Genomic DNA, 23654 nt, shown 5'->3' on the forward strand with positions numbered 1-23654 from the left:
ACTAAACTCTTGATGCTGAGCGCCTAGCAAGGCAGCTGTTAGTAACATTTTTTATAAGTCTTTGGTATGACTCGGCCGGGGATTGAACCCGCGACCTTCCACATCCGAGGCGAACGATCTAACCACTTAAGCCACCGGAGCGGTCTGTTCATGTTTGATTACAAGCCGGATTTAAACGAGTGCGGAAGAAGTCTGATTTAAAAATACGACAAAGCCGTAAGCTAGACGAACAAATTGTTTTGGCCCATAGGGAATAGAAAAAGTCACTGTATTTGTCAATTTCCATCGCAATGATTGACTCTCATTACATTCATGTGAGGTGAAACTGTATTCAAACTGCTAAGCATAATCAAAGGTTACATTCATATAAATCGGTTTTAAGGTTTTACTCCAAGACTTTTCATTAGCTCATCATTCCTAAACCTCTTGATGAGATTTCTTCATACTTTGGATGAATCATTGTGAAGCTAAAACAATTCGCTCTCTTAAACCTTTGACCGCTACAGTGTCCATCCTGAAAATCTTGTTATCGTTATCTCTCCTGAATGGAGTATCATATCAACGTGGGATTTCCAGTTAAAGACTTCTTATGATGCTTTGTTGGTACTAAATGAAAAATTTGCTTATCTGATCTCCAATATGTCTGCAACAACAACCATTTTGAATATGTTGTTATAGCTACTCCTTCTGAATGAAAAATCACCAGAAGTGTTCCACTCATGTCTACTTAATCCTAAAGGAAAATGGCACTCTTTGTAAATCCAATATGGCCGCCACAGCGTCATTTAGAACTCACTACGTCTAAATGTATGGTTGAGCCAACATGCTTTGTTTTACTAAAAGACTTCTTACAATGGTCCTATGAAAATAGTGCCGCCCATTATGGATACAACAGTGGCCATCTTGAAAGTCTTTGTTACTACTGCTCGTGAATGAATGGTCATATCAAGATGGGAATTTCAGCGAGAAACGTCTGATGATGTCTGGTCGGTCCTAAATGAAATTGGTGCTGATCTGACCCCCACCCCATAAGGCTACCGCAATGACCATCTTGAAAATCTTGCTGTCTCTACTACTCCTTAATTGTTGATCATATCGACGTTGTGCTTTCACCAAAACACTTTTTATGATGTCTTGTAGATCCTAGATGTAAATGGTGCATATATATTATTCAATATGGACACCATGACAGCTATCTTGAAAATCTTATCGTTTCTCCTCTAAAGCCGAAAATGACATCAAAATGATGTTTTCACCAGAAGACCTCATTGGCGTCTTGTTATGGTGCTGACCTGACGTCCAGTATGGACACCAAACTGGCCATTTTGTAAAAATAATTACTGCTACTTTTACATGGAAATCCATTTTTGGCAAAGCGTTTTCACAGGAAGAGTTCTTATAGTATCGATATAGGTCCTAAATGAAAATAATAATAGTAATAAGAATAATAATAATAATGAGGACTTTGTATAGCGCCTAATCTTTAGAAGCTCTAAGCGCTTTACAACATTAGACAACACTTATAAGATAAAAAACATAAGTATATGATTACAGAAACAAACACCATGAAATTAGAAAACATTTTTTTTTTTAAAAAAAATATGCTGAGAATATTTAAGGTAGGAAACATTATTAGGTCTTTAAGTTTGTTCTTGCAGTCGAAATAAGTGTGTTTTGAGAGCCCTTTTGAATGTAATCACTGTGTCTTTGTATCTAAGTTCAGTGGGCAATTCATTCCACGTTGCTCGGCCCTGGTATGCAAACGAACGCTGTCCATATGACTTTGTTTTCGCAGTGGGAATAATGAGTATACGATTGTCAGAAGAGGAGCGTAAGTATCTTGCTGGTGTGTACACATGGGTGAGGTCAGATAGGTATGTTGGACTAGAGTCCGACAGTGAAATGTAGCACAGAGAACAAATTTTGTGTTTGATTCTGTATCGAATGGATAGCCAGTGTAGGGTACAGAGCAGCGGGGAGGTGTGCTCTGAACGTGGTACTCTAAGTATGATTCGATCAGCTGTGTTTTGAACATTCTGAAGTTTCTGGAGCAGATATTGAGATGAACCAGATATAACTGAGTTACAATAGACCAGTCTTGAAAGTACTAATGAACACTCAAGTGTTTTAGTGGCATCAACTGAAAGATATTTGCGAACTGAGCTGATGCATCTTAGCTCAAGATATGCAGCCTTGCATATGTTCATGAAATGTTGGTGCAATGTGAGAGTACTGTTCAGAGTAACACCTAGGTTTCGTACTGATTGTGTGAATTTAATGTTGGTGTTGCTGATATTTATTGTTTGAGATAAAGGATGTGAATGAGAAAGTCTTTGTGCTGTGATCAGAATGGCCTCAGTTTTATCATCATTCATCTGCAGCTTGTTACATGCCATCCATGATTTCACATCAGAAATGCACCTCTCTACACCTTGGATGGTAGCATCAACTTCAGTTGGGTGGCTAGATTTGTATATTTGGGTGTCATCAGCTTACAATTGGTGAGACATTGTATGATGATCTATGACACTTGAGAGCGAGTGAGTGTACAGAATGAAGAGAACCGGTCCAAGAGCAGACCCCTGTGCAACACCACAACATTGATCAACTGGGCTGGAGTGTATTCCATTGGCAGATACAATTTGTGTCCTGTTGACCAAGTAGGACTTGAACCACAGTAAGGCTGTATCATGAATACCAAATACATGCTGGAGACGGTGAAGTAATATATCATGGTCTATTGTGTCAAGGAGGGTGAGGACTGTAATCTTTCCGCTATCTAACGCAGAGGGAATGTCATTAACTACTTTTAGAAGAGTAGTTTCGGTACTGTGGCAAGGGCGATATGCAGATTGTACATTGCTAAAAAGACTGTTTGAATTCAGATTCTAAGATTTTTTTATATGAATGAGGGATTAGAAACTGGGCGGTAGTTCTTTAAATCGTTATAGTCTAGTGTTGGTTTCTTCAGCAGAGGCTTTACAATGGCAGTTTTGAAAAATGATGGGAATTCCGCAGATGAGAGAGAGGTATTAACAACATCAGTTAGTGAAGGCAATACTGGATCTAAGCACTCAAGCAGCAGTGATGTTGGAATTGGATCAAGTTCACATGACTTTGGTGCACTCTGGATCTGGATTGTACGTACAAAATTCATAGAGACAGGTTCAAATGCTGCTAATGGTTGCCGCTCAAATTCTGTATCCCAACTGTATGGTGACGACGAGTCAACTGAAATTGTGGTGTCAAGCTTATCTCTAATGGTTTGTACTTTGTCACGGAAGAAGTTTGCAAACATGTCCGGAAGGTCGACTAAAGAGAAGGTAGCTGGAAGTGGTGTAGATTTGTTCCTTGACATTGGCTTGTTAATCTCGAAGAGCTCTTTGCAGCTGGAACTTTCCATGATAATAGTAGTGTAGTGGGCTGATTTCGCTGCATGGACTATATTTGTGACATTCTTCTTAGCGGCTTCATAGATTTGCCTATGAAAAGTGAGACTGGTGGAAAGCCAGAGCCTCTCAGCTTTACGCCGGTCTCTTTTAGCAGTGCGAAACTGGTCCCTAACACTGCTATACCGTGGAAAACACTTTTGAATTGATACTCTGCACTTGGTGGCTGGGGCATGTTTGTCAAGTAATGAACGCAGGGAGTTATCGAGTTGTTCTGCGGTAGGAGGTAAGCAAGTTGTTAGGTCAGCTTGGATGTCGTGCATTAGTTTGGTTCTATTTATCATACGGAGGTTTCTCTTAGTAGCAGATAAAGGTGGAGGGTTAGGGACTGATACGTCAAGATGGCATATAATGCAGAGGTGATCTGATGCAAGGTCATGGGATACCAGGGAGGACCGTAGAATGTTATCATCAGGTCTATGAAGAATCCAGTCTAAAATGTGACCGTGTTTATGGGTGGGTTGGTTAACTGACTGTTTGAGGTTGAAAACATTAACGGAATCTATTAGTTTTAATGTATTTGAGTTTCCGGGACAGTCAAAGTGAAAGTTGAAATCTCCAAGAATAATCAGGTTGCCACCTATCGAATTTCCATAGTCCAGAAGATTCGGAAACTGCTCCAAAAAGAGAGAGTCAGCCAGCTTGTTTTTTTCTACTTGGAGGAGGGCGGTATAGGCAGAAAAAATGGACTGACCTTTGCTCCAGTGTGAGTGTGGTTTGGACTAGTTCAAACGATGTGTGGTCGAAATTGAATGTTGTGGTGTGGTTAAGACGTTTAAACATGGAGTCCTTTGTGATGACAGCAATTCCGCCTCCGCAAGAATTACGGGGGAACGACTTGATGGAGTAACCAGTGGGTGTTAGATCCGCACACTTGGGCTCATCGCCTGATGTTTTTAGTCATGTTTGTGTCAGGAAAAATACGTCAATATTCTGGTCGTTGATAAAATTAACTATTTCTGTGCGCTTTTCCGGTGTCCTACTGACTGGACATTGAATAATGCAATGCGCAGAGGTATTTCTTGGATAGTTGACACAAAGGTTGACGAATTAATGGGGATTTGAATTAGGTTATCTAAGTTAACGGTCGATTTTCTTTTTAAATTGTTGAGCCGAAATAAGGGAAATAACTGGAATTCTTCTTCCTGTTCTACGCCGGCCAGCTTTGAAACAACGTTTCTTTTTTCGCTGCTGTTTACATTTAGGTAATGATGAATGTAGTCCCAGTTCGTTTAGTCTAGAGCACAATGTAGTGTGGAGAGCCAATGAGTGATCATTTAAAGCAGTTAATGAGGGTCCATCGTAGCATAAACGGGTTGACTGGCGAGTATCACGTGATGGCGGTTTGTTCAAAAATAGTGGAGCAAGACAGCTGAGAAAAAGTCTTATTGTTCTCATTTCCAAAACAAAGAGATGAGGAAACACATACGAATTTAACAGCCAATACATAATGAACCCAATAACGTAGATGAAAAAAGGCAAAAAGCACAAATATCATGAAACGGCAATAAAAAAACGGAACAGCTGCTTCAAGCCGGTTAAGCGATAGCGGCCATCTTGTTTTAATCTTTTCAATGATGCAAGCTGACCCTCAATGTGACGACCATGGTTTCCATCGAGGTGTTTGTACTCCTCCTAAAAGCATGGCCATATCAACATTGAGTTTTCACTTTTAGCTGACTTCTTGTCATACCTTCTCTGTCCTAAATGAAAATGGGCGAATAGTACATCAAATATAACGGCCATGACGGATATCTTGATAATCTTATTGTGACTACCCTCCTAAACAGATAGCTATCATGACTTGGAATTTTCACTAAAGTAACTTAAAAACATGTCTACTTGGTCCTAAATGAAAATGTGCCAGTCTAGCATCCAATATGTCCTTAACAGCAGATAATTTAAAAATCTCATTATAAGAGATGGCTTCAACACATAGCACTTAAAGGAAGAAATGATCTCACACTGAATTCTTAGACTTTCTTTTCGCCCAGCGAAGCGACACTCCCTTCGCAGGACTATTGTTTCGTTATCAAAAGAACACGATGTGTCTCAATGTATGAAGTAGCTGGTTTGGAATCAACCAATCGAATAGTAAAACTTGAAATTGATCTGAAATCATTTATATGTTTGAAAGGATGTTTAAAAAATTGCTGAAAATAAAAGTACTAGCTGGGCATGAATGTTCTGTTGGCTTGTATAACTGAAACATTTAAGTCCCAAGCATCAGCAAAATCCTTCTGAATAAGTATAGTGCCACCCCACCCCTCAACAGTATTCATTAATACTGAAGTCCCACACAAGCCCATCCCCACAAGCTATTTTAAAAATTCACATGGCATTTTATCAACGTAGCAACCAATGTTATGCTGAAAGAGGGGAACATGAAACTTGCTACAATTATTCCAGAGATGTCACTAGTAAATTGTTAAGTTTGAAAAATGATGGAACAGACAAGGTTCATGGAGGTCAAAGGTTAAAATATTTGCCCATTCTTTTAAGGCAAGAATATGGAAAAAAGCTAATTTGCTTTGTCATTATTTATTTCTTAATATCATTACGAATGAATGAAAAGAAGTATTTTCACTATATTTTTCTTTCGCTTAATGCAACAGTTTTAAATGTACGTGGATTTTACTCCTGTGTTCTAAGACTTCTAATTTCCACATAATTAAGGTCATTGCACATGTATTACTGGCACAAGGGATATTGTGTAACAAGAGCAAAATAGGCATAATTTTCATGATAACACGCATGTTAATGTACCATTTTGTTTAGAACACCATGCATGATGATATGAAAATAATAACTAATTGCATAAATTTGCATATTTGTTTGAAGGTAGCGCTCCGCAGTTTTGTATTTGCATATGGTTAGATTTTGAAAGAAGAAATTCCCAGGTTTTCCTCATTGGTTATATGGCTATTTATAAAAGACCTCAGATATAGTATTCATTGTTAAAAGAGCCTTTAATACCCTTTATTTTGATGTATAATTGATTCTATAATAAGGGATATAGATTATTGGTAATTTCGAACTGACGTCATAACTGATATTCAACAAATCAAACACCTGACTCATTCGAGTAGGTGATTGACTGTTTTTATCTGTTTAGACCTTTGTCTTTGATTGCGAAGAAAATCAGTCGAGCCTGCTATTTTTTGTTTTAAAACTAAACATTTATGGCAAATAACATCTTGAAATGTATTCCCAAGATTGAGAAATTCTAAGATGACGAAACTACACCCTTTAGGCTTATCCAGGCTAATTCTTGGAGCACATTTAAGCAGTCATTCTGGTTAGATGTATAATTTCCATGAGTACAATATCCAAAGAAATTTACACGAGGGTGACACATGCCAACATTCTCACCTTTGTGGATGTTGCAAATGTAAACAAATTTACACCTGCCAGATGTTCATAGGTAGAGTGCGCACTTAAAAAAGAGAAGGACAAGAGCACCAGTCTACTTCCATGTTTGAAACCAGTCTCAAGTATGGATGTCAACGTATTCGTTCAACGGGGAGTGTTGAATTTAATTTCGGTATTTTCTTGATATTTATTTAGAAGCAATGTTAATTCACCACGAGATGTAGAAATAATTTAAATTTGTATCGTTTTATGTTTGTTGAAACGTGAAATAGCTTGCATTTTCAGTAGTTATTCTTCAACCATATTGGCTGGGGGCACGATTTACCCAAATACGGTCCAAATAATGAAATATACCCAAAGACAGATATGTCAGTGGGTGATAGTACATAACATATAACAAGTTATTAATTTTATAGAATAAAGCTACAAAGTATTGTGAGGAAATAAGGGGCCTGTATGTACAGGAGCGTCAGAACGATAAATCCAAGAAAGTAGCAAATTAAGATAAACCAACATAACAAAAACGATCATATAAATACAGTTTCTGTTCAAAATTCTTTCAGATTATTTACGGAAAACAACCCACATAAATATCAGAAGGTGGGAACACGAACACATAAAAGTCTTTGAATGTTTCGAACAAAGAGGCAGGGGGTGATGGACAATAGATAATTATATCTAAATCAAAGGTCAAAGGTGTGTCCACAAATAAAAATGAACCTTCTTCTAGAATATAGATACTTCTTCTAGAATATAGATATCTACAATTAAGTATGCAAATTATGGGCATATATGTCGTCTCTGACTCTGTCGATAATTTCTGAGCTAATGATAATTGGATATGTTCGTTAGATTATGTACAAAGAATTTCTAATTGCATTAGTAATTTAATGTATTTCATTTTGACCAAGAACCTAACTTTGCAGTGAATTAAAAAATTTCTTTATTAGTAAATGCATCACATGCTTGTTTCTGGACAGTATTTGGGTCGTTATTTGGACAGTATTTTGGCCATATTTGTGTAATATTTGGGTAAATTGTGCCCCCCATATTGTCTTTAGACCAACATTAACAATTAAATTGCCGCTTTTTTCTTCTTCAGACATTACCAGAAATGTAAGAAAAAAGTGGAGATCGACTTGTTGGTCTGTCATATACTTCAATCAAGTAGCAGCACAGTTTGTTTCGTTTATCAAAAACGATGAAAGTCGCCCCACCCCGACAAAAAAACACCCACCCACCCCACCCCAAAAACAACATCTGTATTGCAGTACCGATATCATTACGTGTAAGGTATTTCATTCTTTTTTGAACTTTTTTAATGTTGGTTATAACAGGCTCTTTTGCTTAAACCGTTGACAGTAAGGTACTATTCGTGAACCAGATTTCAAGTCACGGGTGTAAGATAAAAAGATGAACAAGAAGTCATATTTGATGTAGGTAGTTTTGGTTTAAACCCTAGCTCTGGTCAAGCTATTTTAGTGATGCAAATGTGGGATTCAGACAAACTTGTGTTTTTGTTTCGGACATGTCAGTGCATATGGCAGTATACTAACTTGTATGAAGACTTTGCGCATCAGCACTGAGCCCATTGTTGGCATTTGGAATGAGTCTGTAGTGACCTTGCTCATATTGGATTCCACACCATTTTGTCAAGGTAGACTTTGAAAATTTGATTACATTTTACATTTATGTCCATTTCTTTGCGATGTTGCAACACATTTTTAGCACAGTATCAAGTTATAGATAGGTACTATTTTATAAAATAGCAATTATACGATAACAGGTTTAATATGAAATATAAATTATAGCAGACAATGGTAAATATTGAAATATCTGTTTAAATCACATTTTTTGCGGGTCATTGTGGCTTATTTTCTGCAAGATATGATTAGGACTAGTAATATATGTTTAAATTTGTATTACTGCATATGCTAAGGTAATAAAAGCATAACATTGTACCAATTTTACCAATAATTACATGCAACAATTAAATTATAGTTTATCAATAGTAAAATTGAGTATACTTCGAACTTAAAATCTTCTAAGAGCTTTCTTTTTTAAATGAAAAAATGGCCATCATACTAAGTACACAACTCTTGTGTGAATTAGGCAAGCTGTTCATGCATTTTCTTCACAGCTATACAAATAATGAAATATCTTTCTGCAAATTATGTGAATGGTTTTGCAAATGTAAAATCTTTTCAGATGTGATACTTGGCTGCAGTTCAAATAGTCTTTCTCAGTTAAGATAAATGGCAGTTGTGCATAAAGACTGTCTTTTGTTCCTGTTTTTTTTAAAAGCATTTCTAACACATTATTGGTTATATCTTGCTGAGGACAAAGTAGACCAAGTTGCTTTCTTTCATCCGTTAGTCGTTTCAGATTAATTAGTGCATACTTATGTCTGGTGAGAGGAAGGAAAGCATTATGGTTGTTGTTGTTGTTGTTGATCTAGGGTTTAATGCCATTTTTCAGCACAAGATAGGCTATACATGGCGGCCAGTATAACTGGTGGAGGAAGAACCCTGGAAAACCCAGGGAAGAACCAGTGACCCACGAGAAGCTACTGGCAGGCTTTCCCATGTACCCACGCTAGCCGAGCCTTGGACTCGAACCCACGCAGACAGAGGTGAGATGTCAGTGATCCGGAACGGTGAGCGCTTGAGACCACTCGGCCACTTGGGGCCCCAAAAGCATTATGGATGAATGGAGCTGTTTCAAAAGCAATAACTCATAAACATTCTGAATGGCTGAAGCAGACATTTTAGAACTGATATGATAGAAGGTTTGAAAATTACAAAATTGTAAAGTTACCAAGAAAGATTGAGTGACAATAAACCGGCAACATTTAGATGGATAGAAAAGTGAAGTGGAATTGCACAGGGAACTGACTTAGGCCCATGGAATTCCATGCATAAAGTGTGTGGAGAAAAACAGACTGCCGACTGCAGACTACAAAGGAGCTGCTGAGTTTTTGGATGAATTTCATAAGCTTGAGTCCTGAGCAGGTGTATAATGCAGATGGAACTGCATTGTAGTGGCGATGCACACCTAAAAGGACTGTTACAACAGAGGACGAAGAAGGGCTCACAGGATTCAAACAGGCTAAGGATAGAGTTGCCATCTTAGGATGCTCAAACACAGCAGGCATGCACAGATGTAAACCACTGGCAGTAGGAAAAAGTAAATGCCCTAGGGCTTTGAAAGGTGTTGAAATTTACCCAGTAACATACCGTGCTAATAAAAATGGCTTGATTACCACTGTGATTATGTTAGAATGGTTTCTGATGTGTGGCTTTGGATCATATTCCTCCACACTAGGTCCCTCTTCTTTGACTCGCATCAAGTGTGTTAAGGTCTCATGTTTTATTCTGGACTTTCCCTTCATCTTGATTTTGTTATGCACACCGAAGCCTCTCTGGCATGCCACAGATGTCACTAGTGACACCAACATAATTACAGTTAGGACTGCAAAGTGTGCAAATACATCTCTGTACTCTTGAATTAGAGCTGTACAGGCTTCTTTTAGTGTGCAGTTATTGATTTAATGACTACCTAAAAAGTAGGTGGTCACTTGAAGTCAAACACCTAGAAAATGTGGAACTTTGCAGATTAGAAGAACCAGTAGTTGCCATTGAGTTTAATGTCCACATTCTTTACACCACTGGCATATAGCTCTTGTTTATCCATCAGAATGAATTTTGTCAGTCCAAGGACAGTTTTTATTCCAAACTCTAAGCCAGGCATCACACACTTTATTACACTTGGCTACTGTCCCATCTGAACTATCAGTTCTAGCAACTTAAGCACAGTTTTGAATCTCATTAAAATATTCATCAGTTTTCCATTTAACCCCAAAATACTTGTCCAAATTTGCAAACAGAATTTTGTCCAAGTTTCGACGTGTCTTGATTTCAAGGTCGCATGCAATATTTATATGGATACAATCAGAAATTAACACAATAACAGGGATTGCACTGGGCCAATGTTGAAAATTGTGATTGTTTTCCTTGTTAAAGACAAAATATACCATCTGGCAATATTTTTGGTGACAATATTTTTGGCTGATAAAAGCTATATGGTCTTGGGTTTGGATTGGAAAAATTCAAAGGCAACATAACATGGATATGAAAATGCACTGGAATCTATTGTTACATACAAATCCATGTTTTGTATTTTCGAACCACCCTAACAGTGTATTGTTATATCATAATCTCCTTATGCAGATGTCTGACCTTGGTACTGTATGCTGTAATATAATGAAAATAGCCATGCAACTTACTAGCTACAATCAACCACCTTTGAAAGGGGGAATGGGAAATGACTATAGTCAACCAGACAATGGCAATTTTAGAAGAATAAAATGTACCAGGAAAAATATTTTTACTGTAAATTCAAAGAAAACTGATTACCTTTGAAGCAACGATATATGCTAAGCAAATTTTAAAAAATTCTGTCTCAGTGTTCTACAGTTATTTGATGTTGCTGCATCAATAACAAATGGGTATCGGTTTGGTCCTTCAAAGAGAGCCTTTAGCTGCAACTTAAATAACACATGCACTTTCATCAAATCAAGCCAACAACCTTTGATCAGAGGAAGTCAGGAACTAACCTAAATAAAAGCATCGTTTTATTTTTCATAGTGATTAGAACATATTTATTGTGTCACAAAAGTTTCCTGTTTACAACAAAAAAGTACATACGGAGGACTCCTGCGTGAGTGATTTTCTACGTCCCAGATTAAAAAAAATTGCATAGAAATATGCATAAATAAGTGTTTCTGAGATTTCTGGAAGGATCAAAGCACATAAAACAACTTTGCTTGGATGAAATGTTTAAAAAGATAGCCAAGAAGAATGTGCATCAGAGCAGTACATCTGAAAATCCTGTGGCTTCAACTTAAAGTACCCCGGATGGTGAAGCCTGCAGCTTCCAGTCCTTTGTGATTAACTCCACAGTTCCAGTAAAATTCTAAAATTTGCCAGTTTGGGAGTGGTAGTACAGCAACATATTTTGCAAGTACAGTAATTAATAAACCTAGTTTCATTTATACCTATTTTGTTGAATTATTATTATGTGACCTTGGTTGGTCTTGCAAAACTGTTAATCAGACAAGGCTTTGGAACAAAGGATACTGGAAGATCGGTGGTTTACCTGTATTTATAAAATTAATGAACGTTTTATGTTTCAGGAGTGTGCTGGTAAGATTACATCTGGATTTCTTCTTGGAAACGTGACTGATGACAAAACAATTATCCATGCAGTTGCTTTCTGTCCTCTAGAGGATGTAAACAACACTGTCCATACTCTTGAACTGATTCAGTGTGGAGGTATGGTTGTTAATTTAAACTTTTGTGCAGCATGTTTTAACAACTTACTTAATGTAGGTGAAATTTTTTGAATTTTATAAGAAAATAAACTGACTGGATATGAGAGTTGGCCTGTCAGGTGGTAACTCTTTCATAAGGTTTCCTATTATTTTTTTTAGTTTATATATTACTCAGAACAGATAAATCTACAATGTAATTTTGTGCTCATTACTATATTTCTTCCGTTTGAGAATAACATTTTTGCCTGAACTATAAACATCATGACCATTATACATCAAAAGTTATAAACTGATACTTCAGAGTTTTATACATACATTATAAATTGGCATGAGTAAAATCAGAGTTTTATACATACATTATAAAATGGCATGAGTAAAATCAGAAGATCTAATTTTACGATCTTTTAAAAAAAAGTACGTTTTAATCTTCATTTATTTGCCCTCTCTAAACTTGAAAGAATCGGGGCAGATTCTGCTTTTTTGCATGTTTCTTATGACGAGTTTCTCATTTGTCAAACAAAATAAAAGCATACTATTATACTATGTATACATTATCTTGCTTCCATGCCAGGTTCTCAGATATGTGGAGTTGTGTACCAAGCAAAGTCAGAACCCAAAGAAAGCAATGTGAAGAAAGAAGTTCAGAAGCTTCAGCATCTTTTGGTAAATCTTTTTAAGGAAAATACCAGATAATTTGTGCCTTTTTTCTTTTCATCTTTCCAAGCGTGGATCCCATGTCGATGAGTGGTCAAAGTTGCCCACTTTTACAGATCACAAATGTCTTGCCTCTGTCCATGTGAGTTTGAGTCTTGGCTCTACCGGCATGTTGTATATGAGAAAGCTTGCTGGTGGCTTCCAGTGGGCTGGTGGTTCTTCACATGTTCTTCCTCAACCAGATATGCTGGGAGCCATGTTTATCCTATCATGTGCTTAAAAATGTTGTTAAAGACCACAAAACCACGCATTCATTATCTCTGTAGTACTGTTAGATTTTGGTCCTGCCAAAAATGATGGAATTCCTATTTAGCCTCTGTAAGTGGGATGGGATCAGGAATTGACTTTCTATGTTTAAATTGTCTTTGTATGGATGATCAAGATTTCACACAGGAAGCTATTGACTGGCTTTCGGACATGCAAATGTTGGTTGAGCCAAAACTCAAACTCACATGACACAGGTGATGTGTGAGTGATCTGAAAAGGCAAATGCCTTAGACCACTCAGCGACCTGCCCCACATCCCCTCCACATAATAAAAGTTAATATATAATGTGCAAAGGACACCTGTCAGATGTTTAGAGCTGGATAATGCCAGCCATGTTGTGTTACGTGACTTATTACAAGAATTGTATTTGATGCAATATGTAATATACATATGTATGTACAATTAAGCTGAAAAATATAAAAGTGAGTTCATGTTTGCAGAATAAGCATTGCTTGAATAATTGCATAGATCCATTGTAGGATGTGCTGAATTCCCAGAACAACCCAAAACAAAGTATTTTCCTTTATTTCTTTTAAATTTTCACTTAAGCCTTTACCCTCATGCAAGCACCTTTGGATGCCTCTACTCCATTTGCATGGAAGCGCCTTTTGGCATCTTTTCTCCACTCGCATGGAAGCGCCTTTTGACACCTGCCGTAAACTTCAGCCACTTTAAGCCGGTTTTCGTAGCGCCACCTTTGGGGAAAACCCCCTATTAGATACTACATTAATTTCTGCGAATGACAATTATGTCAGATCACATGGTCACTGTTTATGCTCTGGTTGATATCTGCTATTTAAAGTAACTGGGTCGTAATCTCCACTCTCCAAGAATGGAGGTCGCTGATCTCATTCAGTACTTACAAAGTTTTCACAATTAGAATCACAACTATGAAAGATTCAATAACTTAGGTAAAGGCTCTGATATTGATTTAGGCAGCAATTAGTTTTTATAAATCATCAAATTCAGATGACTTAGTGATGTATATGCAGACAAAAAACTTGTAAATTTCGAGTATGAGAAATGGCAGCTACGGTTGGTCACGTGGCCTCACTGACATGACGGTGAATGAGTTCGCTCAAGATTTTAAAGCACATACAAAATTCTTCTGTGAAAAATAACTACATAGCTATAACAATCGGGTTTAACTCTTAAATTTTTTGACACATAATAGATGTGTACCAAAAATGTAAAATGGTTAAAATTGCCATTAAACGTAACATACTCTACATTGCTTAACAGTTAACAGGCAGGCCTATGAGTGTGGAGTCAAATAGGTAACAGGTGTTCTATTTATAGCGCACTGCACTGGGTAACTGCTCTGTGAGGTAAAGGGTTAACAGTAATCAGACACTATCTTATAGAATTATGAAACTTTGTAATACATCATGATAAATGCTAGAATCATCACACTATATGATTGTATGTACCTCAAGTACCACATCCTTAAAACAAAAGGTCACGATGACCTGTATTTCACATTTTACTAGTTTTTGCATTTAGCTCTTGAGCACATAGGTCTTTGACCTCTGGTATGCATACTGTTGTACCTGGAATCCTGAAAACATGCTGAGGGAATGCATTTTTGTGATTACTACACCATTATGTCAATAATAGGTCAGTGTGATCCATATTTAATACTTCATTTACTTTGCTTAGATTTTGTGTTCTGGCTATTCATGCTTTAATCTTAAAGTTACTTATTTCTTATCACCACTCATGAAGAAAAAGGGTTAATTGTTCCAGTCCACATATTACTGGCTTAGGATTTAGGGCATGACCACATAGGTGTTTTACTTATTTTGAACATACTATCCTAACATTTTGGTGAGGGGATAAATAGGTCACTATGGCCTATATTTTGTGCTTCACTGACTTAAATTTTGTGTTTGATGTTCATGTCTTGTGCACTGTTTTTGGTAGAATAATGAAACTGATGATGATATGCTTCTCTATTAGTACCACAACCTTGCAACAACAAAAAAGCCAGTCATGACTAAAATTTTGTCCTTACTGGCTTTGGTTAAGTATTTGCATCTAGCTTGTGAGGTTTTGGCATGCTGTATGCATACTATCCTGAAAGAGTCTTGAGAACAATCATTATATTTTTTACAGTGAAGCTGGAATTGGCTGCTGCTCAAATATTGCCAGATCTTAACAGACCTGCTCATGAATCGAAAGATATGGAAATTCCCAATTGGCTCTTTATAACCAGACTTAGTACACACCTTCATTTAAAGCTGTTATGTCAAACATTCATAAAGTTGGTTGAACTCTAAACAGCATTATGACTACAACAGCGAGGATCTAAGACCCAATTTTTTTACAGTAATCTAGCATTTCACATGTAGATAGTAAATAGTTCATTGTGGAGCTTTGATAAATATTGTGGGTTGATTGATGAAATGATATAAATTTAAAGTTTTTTATTCATAATGCTACTACATCTGCTTCATACCACAGTGTTCTTGTTGACATCCCCAAAGAGTATTATATTTTCCCAATTTACTTGTACATGTGAATTTGAGAGTTTTACCAAAATCCAGTGAAGATATCTTGGGTATACATAATCAATTCAGATTAGAAGTTTTCTTCCATTAATAATTATTTCAACACATTTACTCCACAGGTTTTGTATTAATAAATTTTCATTTTCAATAAACAAAAGTTATCCTGACCAGTCTTTTTTGTTTGGTCACTGAGAATATAGTATAGAAGTTTATCTAAAAATTGTTCTCTAAGTGAGAATTGCTTTTTTCCACTAGAGATGATTTCACACAAATATTAATACAGCTTTAAGGTGGTAGTCAAAAAATTTTGGAAGCCAGATAAATGGCCTGAGAAATTCATTCATTTTATTCTCTTTAAAGGGATTAATATTGACTGTTTGTTATGTTCTGGTGCAGTTTGTGAACACTTTACTGGCGTTGTTTCTTCAGACTTTCATAGCATGAAATTAAGAAGAGCAGACTTGGCAACTTTTCTTTATGTAGAGTCATGTTGTTCATTAGATGAATGATAGAAGGTATTTTCAGACGTTTATATCATGAATAGAAGGTGAAATATCATTACCTTATTTCACTGAAACTGTAAGTTAAAGAATGAAAATCATTTTTTTTACAAGTGATAGAGAGTGGTTTTTATCAGAAAGTTGCATGTTAAGTAGCCTGTTTCTTTTCAGCTGTGAAAACCTTCATGCCTATCTCATATATTGATTGGAACAACTTGGTGCAAGACAGTGGACCATACCAGTTGCCACAAAAAAAGATCACAGTAAGATTGTCTGTTGGCACTAATGGCATCATACACATTTGGCCAGATCACAGTAAGATTGCCTGTTGGCACTAATGGCATCATACATGTTTGGCCAGATCACAGTAAGATTGCCTGTTGGCACTAATGGCATCATACATGTTTGGCCAGATCAGAATCAGATGAAAACTGATTGAGCACTGTGATGTCTTATTGGCCCTATTGTTCAGTGAATTGCACCATATCATGAAGAAATGTAATACAGTACTGTATATACTCATTTATAAGTGGAGACCAACTGCAAACAACATAGACCCTGGTCTGCAGATCAAGGTCAATGTTGCATGCTCTGCTGATTACTCCCAACAAGCTGCATATACACAGATCTGGTGATGCATTATGCAGTGGCAGACCTGGGTCTGTACAGTTTGCAGTTAGACTCAACTTATATGCAAATGTGTATGGTATTTACCATCTGTGGAGTTCAGATACAGTGTGATTGCAATTTACGCGAATTTGAAATAACACAAAATGGGGGATAAGGCAAAAAAGATCACTACTATTGAGATAACTCTCTCATACATATAGGTTGTGCCACCATCACAGTCAAACATCACCCACAATGCACAGCTCTTATGGCCCCACCATTCTGTTTATTGTGGCCTCAGTGCTGCTTACGTATGTACATGAACAATTTGTTCGTTACAATTTTGGAACGTAATTAGTGATGGCATCTAAAAGACAATCAAGTGATAGTCCAAAGAGACCAAGGAAGGCTAATTCTTTAGAGGTTAAACTTGAAGTAGTGAAAAGGTATGAAGCTGGTCAGAGTAATGCCATGATAAAGCATTCTTTGAACCTTAGTGAAAGTACATGTAGAACAATACATATACTTGACAGTGCTGAAAAAATAAAAGCAAGTGTGAGAGCTGGAACCTCCCTTTCGAACCAGAAAAGTTGCTGTATCCGCCCCAACATAATGGACAGGATGGAAAGGATGTTGGCAACATGGCTTGATGAACACTAGTGTCCAATTCAGCTTTCGTTTTTTAATTACATGTACATATGTTCTATTGATTAAAATTCACAATTTCATGTTTTTCTTTTATGTTTCCTGTTTTAAGTTTGTTTCCCTATGCTTTTTATGAAAACTTTTATTATTTATTATTTTAATCTACTTTGCAGAAGGATCCCTTAATTTTAACATACTGAAGTTATACAGAGAAAGTATCTTAATTTATGCGATTGTCAAATTTTGTACGTGCTTCAAAAAACGTAACCCACCTATAAATCGCGATCACACTGTAATATTGGTTTTATGTGTATTTAATTTTAAATTGCTACATTTTAGCATAATTTAAGCTTTTCAAAAAGTTAATGGAGAATAAATCTTTTACAGTTTAATGATAGATTGTAGCACACCTCTTATCATAGTCTTCATCATTTAAAAATAGTTATGCAAATTCAGTTTTCTCTTTAAATTGACTAAAATTTAATTAAATTTAAAAGTACGTTATCTGCAATCTAAAATTCTCTCCAGCAAGAAGTAGAAGCAGAAACAGTGGTGGTGTGCCACATTAGAAAAGATGCTTCCCAAGTGACAGAGGATAATATCTACCTTTACCTACCTGATAAATCTATCAAGAAACCAGGTGTACACATTAATGAAGAGGGTCCACTCTCTGATTGTGTGATAGCTAGAGTCAGATGTCATATACCAGTCACATTTGCCTGGGACAAAGAGAATGGTAAGTTTTTGTAAAGTGACATGGTTGGATTTTTCTTCAACTAGGTAGAATCAGAGGAGCCCCTTTGCCTTTGTCCCAACCCTTTTCCACTCCATCTCTTATGTCAGCCTCTTCAGCCCAAGATGTATAATGTGGAAATGTTTCTTCCATTATCAGTCAGTATGTTAGTTTCTTGATATGCTGTCTTGAGGAGGACGAAAAATAAAAGTTAAATTGACTGTTACTAAGTTACTGAAGCCTAAATATTTTAAATTGCAATTGTTTTACAAATTTCTGTGAACACTAATGGTATAAGAGTTTTACAGTATGGGTGGTGCCAGTGAGCAAATTGCAAAAATTATACATAAATGCAGATTTTCATTAGTTTATGAAAATTAAATGGCATTAAAACATAGAACTGCCGTCAACAACCACATCAGGGAAGTAGTTATTTTGGGTTTAATGCCATTTCTCAGTGCAAGATAGGCTGTACATGGCAGCCAGTATAATTGGTGGAGGAAATACCTGAGAAAACCCCATTATTAACCTCTGACCCATGGGAAGGTACTGGCAGCTTTCTCACATACACACATTGGTCAAGCCCAGGAGTTAGGAAAGTAAAAAAGAATGACCTTTTAAGATATTGACTGTTTTAAGAGATGTATAATTTTATTTAGATCATATGTATGACTCAGAAAAAGTTCATTATTGTTTAATATAGGTGACGTTAGATTGTTTTATTATTCGTAGTAGTCTTTTGCATGAAAAGAAGGAAGGTTCATTTTCAGTTTTCTTTTTCTATTCAAGCATTATGGAGTGAGACATTACAGCAGGAGATTCAGACCCTTTGCAGTCAGATTCAATCAGACAGCACAGTGTTCCATCTAGAAACAACCCCTGTGATTCTTACCAGTAGCAGCTCCCTTGGGATTAATGAAGCAGCCACATGCAGTGACATCTGTGACCTTTTGGAGGATGAGTTTAAAAGCAAGAAAAGGAAAAAGGGACAGAGCAGGGGTTTGGTAAAGATCCCTTTAGTCATACATGTACAGTAGAACCTGTCTCAAAAGACCACACTTTCTGACCAAAAAATATGATCTCTCAATACAGGTGGACTCTAATAACAGGTCATATCTATATAATCAAGAAATCTGTGGTCTAGGAATCTGGAATCAAGACAGGAGGATTCTCATAGCAATGGTCTTTCAAGACAGGTTTTACCCTATTGACATGTAATGAAACATATCGATCATTTTCCAGTAGCAGCCAGGACTTAGTATTGCACTTTTTGAGATAACTATGGTAAATACAGACAGCTGTTGAATGAGAAGATTTATTTTACATAATGAGAAAGATATATATATATATATATATATATATATATATATATATATATATATATATATATATATATATATATTAAATCCACAGGCTTAGACCACACTAATATTTTGTTTATGAGAATAAATATCAATCTCGAGAAAGATATTTCACTGGACAGCTTGCTTTCATAAAACAATAAACCAATAAACTCAAGTGCTTTTAATGATAAGCACAATTCATTTATGAGATTTTTTCCTATGTGACAAATATTTTTTGATCTATCTACTTTATTATTATCATCTGAAAACATTTCTCTTTCATAGGTTTCATTATCCTTTGAAATATACAGAAATTGTAGCCGACCTGATACTAGTATTCCAAGTTGTTCTCCAGTTATTAAACATAGCCAAGGTAAGTTCTGCATGACTTGAACTATGATTTCTGATGAAACGAAGAAAAGATACTGATTGTTGTAGTTATTGGGTTTAACACCATTTTTCAGCACAAGATAGGCTATATATGTGGGTAGCATAAATGGTGGAGGAAGAACCCAGGAAAACCTCGGAAAGAACAACCAATCCATGAGAAACTAATTGGCAAGCTTTCTCACATACTTGCATTGGTCAAACCTGAGACCTGATCCCATGTAGACAGATGAGATGGCAATGATCTATAATGGCGAGCGCTTTAAACCATTTGGCCACTTGCGGCCCCGATACTGAGTGTAAATGAATGAATATGGATGAGTAAAGCCTTGCTGTATGTCTTTGCTCGAGTCCAGCTGCAGTGTAGACCCTGATCTGCCATAAAATAATGTGCAAGCATATCAGGGTCTATGTAGTGTGATTTGCTGATTACCCTCATAGACCCAGATCTACCACTACATTATGCGATAGCAGATTTGGGCCTGCTCATTTTACAGTTCGATATGACTTGTGACTATATATGGTACATGTTGCCAAGGCATGAGTCATAAATTTTTGTGGCTTTGTGATTACTGCCAACTTTGCAGACCCAGCAAACAGTGGTCAATGAGAACCCATTAATTCACAGATTTAAATACTGATGACAGTTTCATTCTTTCCAAAATGGGAAAATTACCCCCCCCCCCCCAATGAATTAGCAATAATGCTTGAGCATGTAATACGACAAGTTTCAGTAGAAAGACTGGCACACCAAACATGGTATATCAGGATATATAACTCCCATCTATATTTAATTGATAGTGGATGGAGGTATAAGAAAGCAAAGATTACAAAATTAATACAGTGTGACCCCGCTATAACATGGTAGTTGGGAGCCATAGAACCCAACTGCATTATAATAATAATAATGAGAACTTTGTATAGCGCCTAATCTTTAGAAGCTCTAAACGCTTTACAACATTAGACAACACCTATAAGATAAAAAACATATAATGATATTACAAAAACAAACATCATGAAATTAGAAAACATTAAAAACATGCTGAGAATATTTAAGGTAGGAAACATTATTAGGTCTTTAAGTTTGTTCTCGCAGTCGAAATAAGTGAGTTTTGAGAGCCCTCTTGAATGTGATCACTGTGTCTTTGTGTCTAAGGTCAGTGGGCAATTCATTCCATGTTGCTGGGCCCTGGTATGCAAAAGAACGCTATCCATATGACTTTGTTTTCATAGTGGGAATAATGAGTATACGATTGTCAGAAGAGGAGCGTAAGCATCTTGCTGGTGTGTACACATGGGTGAGGTCAGATAGGTGTGTTGGACTAGAGTCTGACAGTGAAATGTAGCACAGAGAACAAATTTTGTGTTTGATTCTGGATCGAATGGATAGCCAGTGTAGGCCACAGAGCAGCAGGGAGGTGTGTTCTGATCGTGGTACTCTAAGTATGATCCGACCAGCTGTGTTTTGAACTTTTTGAAGTTTCTGGAGCAGATATTGAGATGAACCAGACAGAATTGAGTTACAATAGTCCAGTCTTCAAAGTACTAATGAACACACAAGTGTTTTAGTGGGATCAACTGAAAGATATTTGCGATTTGAGCTGATGCATCTCAGCTCAAGATATGCAGCCTTGCATATGTTCATGACATGCTGGTGCAGTGTGAGAGTACTGTCCAGAGTAACACCTAGGTTTCGTACTGATTGTGTGAATTTAATGTTGGTGCTGCTGATATTTATTGTTTGAGGTAAAGGATGTGAATGAGAAAGTCTTTGTGCTGTGATCAGAATGGCCTCAGTTTTATCATCATTCATCTGCAGCTTGTTACATGTCATCCATGATTTCACATCAGAAATGCACCTCTCTACACCTTGGATGGTAGCATCAACTTCATTTGGGTGGCTAGATTTGTATATTTGGGTGTCATCAGCGTACAATTGGTGAGACACTGGATGATGATCTATGACACTTGAGAGCGAGTGAGTGTACAGAATGAAGAGAACAGGTCCAAGAACAGACCCCTATGGAACACCACAACATAGATCAACTGTGCTGGAGTGTATTCCATTTGCAGATACAATTTGTGTCCTGTTGACCAAGTAGGACTTGAACCACAGTAAGGCTGTATCATGACTGCCAAATACATGCTGGAGACGGTGAAGTAATATATCATGGTCTATTGTGTCAAATGCTGCAGACAAATCAAGGAGAGTGGGGACTTTAATCTTTCCGCTATCAAATGCAGAGAGAATCTCATTAACTACTTTTAGAAGAGTAGTTTCAGTATTGTGGCAAGGGCGATATGCAGATTGTACATTGCTAAAAAGACTGTTTGAATTTAGGTAAGATAAAAGCTGGAATAGAACAGCCTTATCTAAGATTTTTGATATGAATGGGAGATTTGAAACTGGGTGGTAGTTCTTTAAATCGTTATGGTCTAGTGTTGTTTTCTTCAGCAGAGGCTTTACAATGGCAGTTTTGAAAAATGATGGGAATTTCCTGGATGAGAGAGAGGTATTAATAACATCAGTTAGTGAAGGCAATACTGGATCTAAGCACTCAAGCAGCAGTGATGTTGGAATTGGATCACATGACTTTGGTGCACTCTTCATCAGGATTGTACATACGAAATCGATAGAGACAGGTTCAAATGCTGCTAATGGTTGCCACTCAAATTCTGTATCCCAACTGTAAGGTGACGACGAGTCAGCTGAAATTGTGGTGTCAAGCTTATCTCTAATGGTTTGTACTTTGTCATGGAAGAAATTTGCAAACATGTCTGGAAGGTCAACTGGAGAGAAGGCAGTTGGAAGTGGTGTAGATTTGTTCCCTTGACATTAGCTTGTTAGTAATCTTGAAGAGCTCTTTGCAGCTGGAACTTTCCATGATTGTATTAGTGTAGTTAGCTGATTTCGCTGCATGGACTATATTTGTGACATTCTTCTTAGCGGCTTCATAGATTTGTTTATGAATAGTGAGTCTGGTGGAAAGCCAAAGCCTCTCAGCTTTACAGCGGTCTCTTTTAGCAGTGTGAAGCTGGTCCCTAACACTGCTATACCATGGAGAAAACTTTTGAATTGATACTCTGCACTTGGTAGCAGGGGCCTGTTTCAAGCAGTGAACGCAGACAGTTATCGAGTTGTTCTGAGGTAGGATGTAAGCAAGTTGTTAAGTTAGCTTGGATGTCGTGCATTAGTTTGGTTCTATTTATCATACAGAGGTTTATCTTAGTAGCAGATAAAGGTGGAGGGTTAGGGATGGCATATAATGCAGAGGTGATCTGATGCAAGGTCATGGGACACCAGGGAGGACCGTAGAATGTTATCATCAGGTCTGTGAAGAATCCAGTCTAAAATGTGACCGTGTTTATTGGTAGGTTGGTTAACTGACTGGTTGAGGTTGAAAACATTAATGGAATCTGAATTTTGATGTATTTGAGTTTCCAGGACAGTCAAAGTGAAAGTTGAATTCTCCAAGAATAACCAGGTTGCTACCTATCGAATTTCCGTAGTCCACGAGATTCGGAAACTGCTCCAAAAAGAGAGAGTCAGCCAGCTTGTTTTTTCTACTAGGAGGAGGGTGGTACAGGCAGAAAAAATGGACTGACCTTTGCTCCAGTGTGGGTGTGGTTTGGACTAGTTCAAATGATGTTTGGTCAAAATTGAATGTTGTGGTGTGGTTAAGACGTTTTATCATGGAGTTCTTTGTGATGACAGCAATTCCACCTCCGCGAGAATTATGGGGGAATGACTTGATCGAGTAACCAATGGGTGTTGGATCTGCATACTTGGGTT

General features: G+C 37.0%; 1 protein-coding gene across 2 annotated transcripts in view; it reads left to right on the forward strand.

Annotated features, from left to right (window-relative positions):
* Window positions 1-6731: 6731 nt before the first annotated feature.
* The window catches only part of LOC149797915 (ufm1-specific protease 2-like), a 47207-nt gene continuing 30284 nt past the window's right edge, over window positions 6732-23654 (forward strand). The window contains exons 1-6 of one of the 2 annotated variants that reach the window (XM_089962961.1): window positions 6732-6993; window positions 12016-12154; window positions 12725-12816; window positions 17927-18134; window positions 18921-19135; window positions 19760-19847. In XM_089962961.1, coding sequence (XP_089819087.1) covers window positions 6946-6993; window positions 12016-12154; window positions 12725-12816; window positions 17927-18134; window positions 18921-19135; window positions 19760-19847 — 790 coding nt within the window. In that variant the 5' untranslated portion in view covers window positions 6732-6945. The remainder of the gene's footprint in view (window positions 6994-12015; window positions 12155-12724; window positions 12817-17926; window positions 18135-18920; window positions 19136-19759; window positions 19848-23654) is intronic. The other variant, XM_089962959.1, reaches the window with a different exon arrangement.

The sequence above is a fragment of the Sinohyriopsis cumingii genome, chromosome 6 (assembly GCF_028554795.1).
Source record: "Sinohyriopsis cumingii isolate HCF-2022 chromosome 6, ASM2855479v2, whole genome shotgun sequence".
Lineage (NCBI taxonomy): Eukaryota > Metazoa > Mollusca > Bivalvia > Unionida > Unionidae > Sinohyriopsis > Sinohyriopsis cumingii.